Below are 8,443 nucleotides of genomic sequence, written 5' to 3'. Positions count from 1 at the left end.
ACATAACCCGTTTGGAAAAGTGTCTTGTGCGGATTAGACATATCGTCTATGTCAGCATATCGCACAAGGTAGGCATCTTTCTAAGAAATAATGGGTGTGATTCATTCTATGATGCATAATAGAATAAGTCCAAATTCGTAGTAATGGAACAACGTCTTTAACACCAATTTGATGGTAGCATGTAGGCAGTGTTGCTTTATGCCAAAATATTATTAGTAATTGAGATGTCTGATCTAGTGCTTTTAGTTAAGTACAAAAACTCCAGTCGCAGCAAGATATGGAACTTTAGGCTCTATTACCTTCTCAAATGTCTCATTTGCATCTAGGCCGGGGTATACTCAAAGGCAACACCTTCTTTGTGTAGTTCGACTCGTGGACCAAGAATACTGCACAACTATGGTCAAACTCGTCGAAAAAAATTCCACCGAGAACTCAAACTCGAGTTCTCCCTTCCCCACACACATGCAAGGACATATTTGAGTTCCCCAGGTTACACTGATTCTAAATTTGGTGGTTTTGAGGTCTGGGGTGGTGGTGCACGGTGGTGATAAAGAGAGGAAGAGAGAGACCGAGAGTTAGAGAGGGAGAATGTTTCAGAAAATGGGAAGGAAGGAAGCAGGAGTGGGTTAAGTCCCACTAAAATTCCTCCCACACGAAATTACATTTGTGCCCTTCACTAATTTAATTTCATAACTCGACTCTTGTAACCTGCATTCGATTCCACTTTCGCCCACGCACTTGCGGGTTTGAAAAATAATTTAAATAAATAGAAAAATATGAGAATTCGAAATCTTACTCAGAGGTCCATAATTACTCAAGACACTCAATAGGTGTATTTTGGTCATTTCACACATCTTAAGAATAAAATACATTATTTTAAAAAGAATTGTTATCGGCATTTCAAAAATCTCATTCTACACTCCAAACTTTGTAAATTTGGAAAGAAAAATACACTTGTGAGGAGTGTAGAATGAAATTTTTGGAGTGTCAATAACACTTCCCATTTTAAAATATGGGTTATAACACTTCGGCATCATAATGAAGATTGTGCTTATCCCTACCAATGGAAAGATTAATCATGGACCAGAAAACTTCTTGTTTCAAACTGAGCTTGTCTGGGAAAACGTAAGCCTAAGAATGGCTGAAAAGGAAATCCTTGTTCCTTGGACGGATGAACAAACTCACGCAATGAGACTTTTGAAAAAAAAAAAAAAAAAAAAAAAAAAAAAGAAGGTCAAAGAATTATCATGTCTAGCCTTAGGCCACCCAGAAGCCTTTAATAGAAACAAATGCCTCTCATGATGGTATGAAGGAGTCCTGAAACAAAGAACTCAAGATGAAAAAAAAAAAAAAAAAGATATTGGTTTGTTTTACATTAGGTGCCTGGAAACCAGCACAAAGAAATTACTGTACTATAAAATATGAACTTCTATCAATAGTTCATGCAGGCACTAAATTCGAAAGTGACGTTCTTAATAGACGATTCCTGATTAGGCTAGATTGTAAGGCCGTCAAGGATATTCTACTTAAAGGTATTAAAAACCTAGCCGCTAAGCAAATTTTTGCTAGATGGCAAGGCATTTTATCTACTTTTGATTTAGATATTGCATATATTAAGGATGAAAATAATTATTTATTTGATTTCTTGACTCCTGAATTTTTGCAAGGTCACACTCAAGGAAAAAGGATTGAGAGCTAGGTCCTTACAAGAGAATCGAATGGTTCTTCCTTCCATGAAAATCAAAATCTCCTTTCTACCGCTCTCCTTTATAATAAATGCGGGGAGAAAGCCATCGCAATAATCATTTCCTGTAGACAAATATTATTCCCTTGATGACTATAGAGGACTCAAGTTGCCTGAAAACTCCTAGGGAAGTGGCTAAAAATATCATAAAGATCATGTGAGACCCCTCTTCAAGCAAATATATTGGCATGAAAGGGTAAAATGGAATTAGTAGAAATGGTGCATCATTGTAGAAGCGAAAATAATAATATGATGTCTTTTTCTAAAATTCTAATCTTGAAAATGAGCACTTGAAGAATGGGGAAATAACCCCGACTCTATGTGCCTTCATACTCTGAAAGAGTTACCAAACTCGTTCAGGACCTGGTTTCTTATCTAGGGACCAGCGCAAAGTATCTTCCTCAGCCAGTACATGAATAATTTTTAGAATGGTTCAGAAAAGCCAATTATGATTATCCTGATAAAAATAAAAAAATAATAAAAATAATTTTTTTTTTATGGTTCATGATGATCTATGAACTCCATTGGATGGACCTATGATTTTGATGGAGAGGGTGACGGTGACAATTCTTGGAGCCATATTCCCCAGCTAGAAAGACAGATTTATATTTGTTGGTGGGACAAATTTATTTAGATCACCTTAAGCCTCATCCTTTTCAAGCAAAAAGAATCATGAATGAGATATCTAAAGTAGACCTTAAAAATAAGGTTTTGCAGATTCTTGACCTCCAGGGCTTGGACGAAGAAATTGTTGAATATATCACTGCCAGCTCACCAGCTCATCAAAACAGTTGTAAAGGATTGGATGATGTAATAGTTAGTTGAAAGAGTTAGTTGTCTAGTCAGTTATATATAGCTATTGTAAACAGATAGTAAAGTCAGTTCATTGAGTTTAATACAAAAGCTTCATTCATTTCGTTCTCACATCTGTCCTCTCTGTAAATCTTCATTTTTTTATTTCATAATTGTTCATCTCTGCTAATTCTTCAATATAGTTAACATAGTATCAGAGCCACCAAGCTCACGCCATAGATTCTGGTGGTTCAACTTTCTATTATTTTTCATTTGTTTCTAGCTTAGTTTCTTTCCAAATTTTCATTAGATGTTAGGATAAGTTTCTGGGTGCTTCCATGATGGTTCTTTTACTTCTGGGTTGATTTTACTTCTTGATTTTACTTTTGTGATCAGAGATTTCTCCACTGATCTCAATGAATCCTCTTTCCTTCCGAAGTCGCATTGCAGATCATAGACAAAGAGGCCATTCACGCTGCTGGCTTTTGGTGTTTACTCCGAAGTTTGACCTTGCTACAAAATCGCCAAAACCCAACTGCAATCGTTTCCGGGAGGTTTTTCTGAAATGGGGTTCTCTTGGTTTCTTCAGGTTCTGATTCACGCCATGGATCAATCATCTGGATCTTCAAGAATTGAATTGTTTCTGGGGTTTTCCTCTGGCTCTGGGTTTCAAGATGAAGCGATGAATTGGAAGCAGTATATAGTGCATTCTTGCACATTATATGTTCGACGAAAGGTCAAGAGTGATTTCTTGGTTTCTTGGCTCTGCCTTCCATCGGCAACAATACTCGGAGAGAAGAAATATGGCTCTCTAGGTGACTTATTGATCCCCGCACGATCTCCTCAAATTACTACATATGACGTTGAGTTGGTTCAGTCTGTTGTGAGTCAGTATATGATGCATGAAAAGTATAAGTGGGATTTGGATGTTGTCGAGAAGAATGAAAAGGGGACTGATACCTTTATATTAGGGCATGGTGATCTAAGCTAAGACTGAGAAGTTTGAAGGTTTCTTTTCAACGACATATTGCAATTACAGTGAGATTCCACAATTCCAGCGTGAGAAAGGAGAGGAAGGTGAGATCAGACATGGCTGCAGTCCAGGTGTTTGTCGAAATGCCCAACTCAAAAGTTTCATGTGCAGGTTATGTTTTTCAATCCTTTTCTCCAAATTCTTGAACAATTAGAATGAATCTTTTCTGGTAGCTGGTGGTTTGGTGGAGGTTCTTCGATGGGGTTTTCAGATAGTCGCAGTGAAAAAAAAAAATAAGTTTCCTCGATAGGGTTTCTTGTATGTCAGTTTATCTATTAAAGCCGATAGCCATTTTCTGCAAGCTTGTTAAAGGAATACAAAGGCCGATAGCCATTCCTTTTTTGTTGCGTGATTAGTTCTTGGTTGTTTGAGATTTGTGCACTCGAAAAAGGCCGATTGCCAAAAGTGTGTTGAATGCAATTTGTTTCCTCCATAAAGCCGATAGCCGGATTGAAAAGTTCTGTCTCAAATATTGTGTGTTACTCCTTAAAGGCTGATAGCCGGAGTAACGTTCTTGAAAGGTTTTTGTTTGTTCTTATTGTGTGCAACTCCACCGATTGCCGGAGTGCAGTTCTTGTTCCCTTTCTTCATTGAAGGCCGATTGCCGAAGAGGATTGTGTTTGTTGATTTCTGTGATTGTAAAGCTTGTTGACTGTGAAATATTGAAAACCTTATCGCAAAGGAAACAGTAGCTACAACGGTGTAGAAATCAGTTTGAGGGGCTGAAATTCTTTGGGATGTTGATTGATAAGTATGAAATGACACCTTTAAACACCAAGAACAGAGGATTCATTGCTAATAGAAGCATGGCTAGGAGTACATCGACAAGAAGGATGTCATTGTTCTGCATTTCTCAAGAGAATCCAATCTTAAAGCGTTGTGGAATTGGGAGGAAATTTGTTGCAAGCTTTGATCAAGTTGGGATGAGACCAAATAACCTCGACTATCAATTGACTCGAGAACCTGTGCTTCCCCGGTGGATGATGACAAGACAGAATCAGGCGATGCCCCTTGGTTAATTTGGACATCCAAATAGTCTTGATGAAGAGATTGCCCATTTCTCAAGCACTCATACAATCTCAAATTGGAAATCCCAGTTGAGATTGATGGGGATGTTGAATATATCACTACCAGCTCATCAAAACAGTTGTAAAGGATTGGATGATGTAATAGTTAGTTGAAAGAGTTAGTTGTCTAGTTAGTTATATATAGCTATTGTAAACAGATAGTAAAGTCAGTTCATTGAGTTTAATACAAAAGCATCATTCATTTCGTTCTCACATCTCTCCTCTCTGTAAACCTTCATTTCTTGATTTCATAATTGTTCATCTCTGCTACTTGTTCAATATAGTTAACAGAAATGGCATCAGCGTCCACTTCCCCTTAGCAACAAATGGAGGAGGACTTGGCAGAAGATAAAGGAGATGACTGTTTTGGGATTATTCCGTCCATTCCTTAAGGCAAAAAGGCATGAAATTCTTTCTTATGAAAAGAAACAAGATAAGAATATTGAAATTCTGAAAATTCTGAAAATTGCAAATAACCTTAAAACTTGAAAGCTATTAAGGTTTTTAGGAAGGGAATTTTGAAGAACAAAAGAAAACATAGGGAACTGTAAGTGTTAATTAACTCTAGAAAACTAGTAAAATACTTTCAAATAGAATAAAATTACAAAATGTGGAAAGCCCAAAACTGAAGGCAGCCCATGATAAGCAAATATAATCCAAAGGCTACAAAGCAAAATTAAAAAATGCAAACTCAAGCATTATACCACGCATACAAATTAAATAGGAGAAAATGGAACTTTGCCCTCAACTCGCTTGACTGAAACAATACTTTCCACATAAATAAGAGCTTCAAAACCCGTAATCTTATTGATAATAGGAGGAATATGAATATACTTGAGATTTCCGGTACTAGAATTATAAGAGATGACTCTGTTATCGGAGGTAACCATAAGAAGCTCGTCACTTTTCCAAAATGTCAATAAATTCTCATTGTCTTTAAAGGGTCCAAGGGTTTGCAGTTTTGTCCATGAACTCTTGACTCCGTCACAATCGTCCATTACCCATATTTCAAGTATTTCCAATATTCTAGAATTGTCACTTTTATCATAATGAGAGCAAAAAGAAGCGATGGATTCATTAAACAGAAAAAGATCATAAAACAAAAAACCGGATTCTTTCCTACGAGGCAATTGTATTCTATGAAATATCTCATCACCTAAATCAAATGAAAGTATGTATTCCTCGTCATCGCTTGCAAACCAATAACAAAATCCCTTCAAGTATACTGAACAAGAACAGTTATAGGTATCACTTGATATTTCAATCTTGATCACTCTCCAAGAGTTAGTAGTCGTAACATATACCTCAGCCGTGTGAGGAAGAGCAATACGATGAGAAAATGTTCGCTCATAATCTGAATACTCACAATTTTCTATAATTTTCACAACCTTGTATTCCTTAGCTTTGCTATCATAGCCAAATCCCATTCCTTGAAAGGACGATTCCAATTCGAATTTTCCCTTCGGGGGGGAAGGTAGAAGAAGGCATGAATCAGGTAGTTGCTTCAGTTCTCTCGTTGCAGGATTGTATAAAACAGCATGTTTCCCTACTATTAGACAGACAATCCCATTGCAATAGCCATGAACTGATACAAGATCATGATCTTCCAATGGAAATTGTATATTTAGGTCCTCAACGTCATAATAAAGGTTGTGCTCATCACTATCATGGGAAAGATTAATCATGGACCAGAAATATTCTCGTTTCCAACTTCTGTCCGGGAAAACAGGCATATGAGAACGATGGAGAAGGATACAAGTAGAGGATGAGAATTTGTTGTCAACGGAATTGCTGAGGTGTTTGGCCGTAAAACTTGGATTGTTGATGGCCGTGCACCAAGACTTGCGTATACATTTGAACCGCATCAGAGACTTCGGCGGCAACCTAGACAGGATTTCGGCCACTCTAACTTCAGGAGTTTCACTTTCACGTACCTGGGTCATTTCAGTCACCCTATCTTTAAGAGTTTCGCTTTTACGCACCTGGGACATTTCGGCAATTTTGTTCCACAAGAAATCTTCTCATGTACACAGGAAACACTACCAGTTTGAGAGACAATTTAAACCAAAACTCTAAGTCCCTAGGGCTTGGTAGATCGAGGTTCAATTATAAACATATTACCACATATGATGCCAAAATTCAACATTACTAAATAAACTTGGAGTTCCACAACCACAACATATTTAGCTATCAAAGAAAACAAGGGCGATCCAGAGTTAGCGAATTTTCCAAAGAAAACAAGGGCGATCCAGTCAATTTAGAATTTTATGGAGGATCGTACTTTCAAATTTTACTTTTTTATTATTTTTTAATTGATACAAAATAACAGTTCAAATTTTACCTTTTAAGTCTACATTAAATTGAAAATAAAGTGAGTGTAATATCTGTATGTGGGCTAGCTTCACCTAATGAAAAGGAAATTTTCCATATTCACACAATTTTTAATTAATTAAGTAAATGTTTTAATTAAGAGAATTTTTTTCATTAGAAATACAATCACATAACTGCATCCTTATTACAACTAAGAGTTTTTCTATTTAGACACCACTTCTCATTCAATTTTACCCCAATTTCTATCTACGCCCATTAAAAATTACAACTTTTTCTTGTTCACCACATTTCTTCGAAAAAAACCATCAAATACCCTAATGCGGGCACGGGCACAAATATTGCCCAAAACTCAAAAACATTGCTCCACCAGCCCAAAAATTGAAGGCCAATCAGTAGGCCTTACTATACCCAACTTAGGCCATCTCCAACCAAAGACTGACAAAATGGCTCGTTTTAATCCTCTGACTCTCCAAGATATTAATATTTTAATGAACAATACAGAGTCATATTTGCTTTTATCTCCAACCGAGGGCCAAAGGGCCATAGAGCTCGTTTTAACCCTGTCATAAAAAACCGTCTCCAACCGCGAGGACCAAATGGCCATAAGGCCAAACATAATTTATTATTTAAAAACTACAACTTAAATTCAAATCCAACAAGATCTTGTTGCTTGAGGCGCTATAGAATGATACATTCATGTGCCACAAAAAAGTACCTACAACAAGATCTTGTTGCACATCTTTGGGCCAAAAATAGCATGGAGTAGGAGTTTAGGTTTTATTTTGTTAAATGTTTTTCAAAATGTTGTTTAAGTTTCATGTTGTTAAATGTTTTTTTTTAATGTTGTATAATTTTTATGTTGTTTAATGTTATTTAATGTTATTGGAAAAATTGAAGGAAAGATTATTGGAAGAGGTAAGAAAGTATAATCTGAAGAATTGAAATAGAATGAAGCGAGATAGTATAGAATGGTGAAGATTATGTAAGTAATGATGTAGGAATGACTTAGGTATTGCTTGAAAAAAAAAAGGGAATTTTTAAATTTCATAAACCAAGTCATAATTAAAAATATAAATGATGTAGGAATGGCTTAAGTGTTTATGAATGGCTTAGGGAAAAAAAAAGGGAATTTTTAAATTTCATAAACAAAAATTTAGCCCAAAAAAAAAAAACATTTGAATCCAACGGTAACTAGCCGTTGAACTTCAAATTTTGGCAACCATTCTTGTCTGTTATATCCGACAAGAATAATACTATTACTGTCGGTTATATCCGACAGGATTAATCAAAATTTTGGCTAGCCTGGGGCTGGCTGGCTGACTGGATTGGGCTAGCCCTTTGGCCTTTTCAAATTCTGTGGGGCCCACGAGCCCTCTGGCCTAGCCCTCGGTTGGAAACAGTTTTCGGGCTATTTTCGGTCATCTTGCCCTCTGGACCCTTTGGTTGGAAATGACCTTAGTTCCAAGGCAAGTCTTG

At 36.6% G+C, this 8,443-nt stretch overlaps 1 protein-coding gene across 1 annotated transcript; it reads right to left on the bottom strand.

Annotated features, from left to right (window-relative positions):
* Nucleotides 1–5,190: 5,190 nt before the first annotated feature.
* LOC108172343 (F-box/kelch-repeat protein At3g06240) lies at nucleotides 5,191–6,724 on the bottom strand. Its single transcript, XM_029097963.2, has one exon. The coding sequence runs from the start codon at nucleotides 6,625–6,627 to the stop codon at nucleotides 5,353–5,355; it is 1,275 nt and encodes a 424-aa protein (XP_028953796.1). The 5' UTR covers nucleotides 6,628–6,724; the 3' UTR covers nucleotides 5,191–5,352.
* Nucleotides 6,725–8,443: the final 1,719 nt, after the last annotated feature.

This window comes from Malus domestica, chromosome 17 (assembly GCF_042453785.1).
Source record: "Malus domestica chromosome 17, GDT2T_hap1".
Lineage (NCBI taxonomy): Eukaryota > Viridiplantae > Streptophyta > Magnoliopsida > Rosales > Rosaceae > Malus > Malus domestica.
Note: the sequence above shows the minus strand (reverse complement) of the source record. Positions and strands in the feature narration are given on the sequence as shown.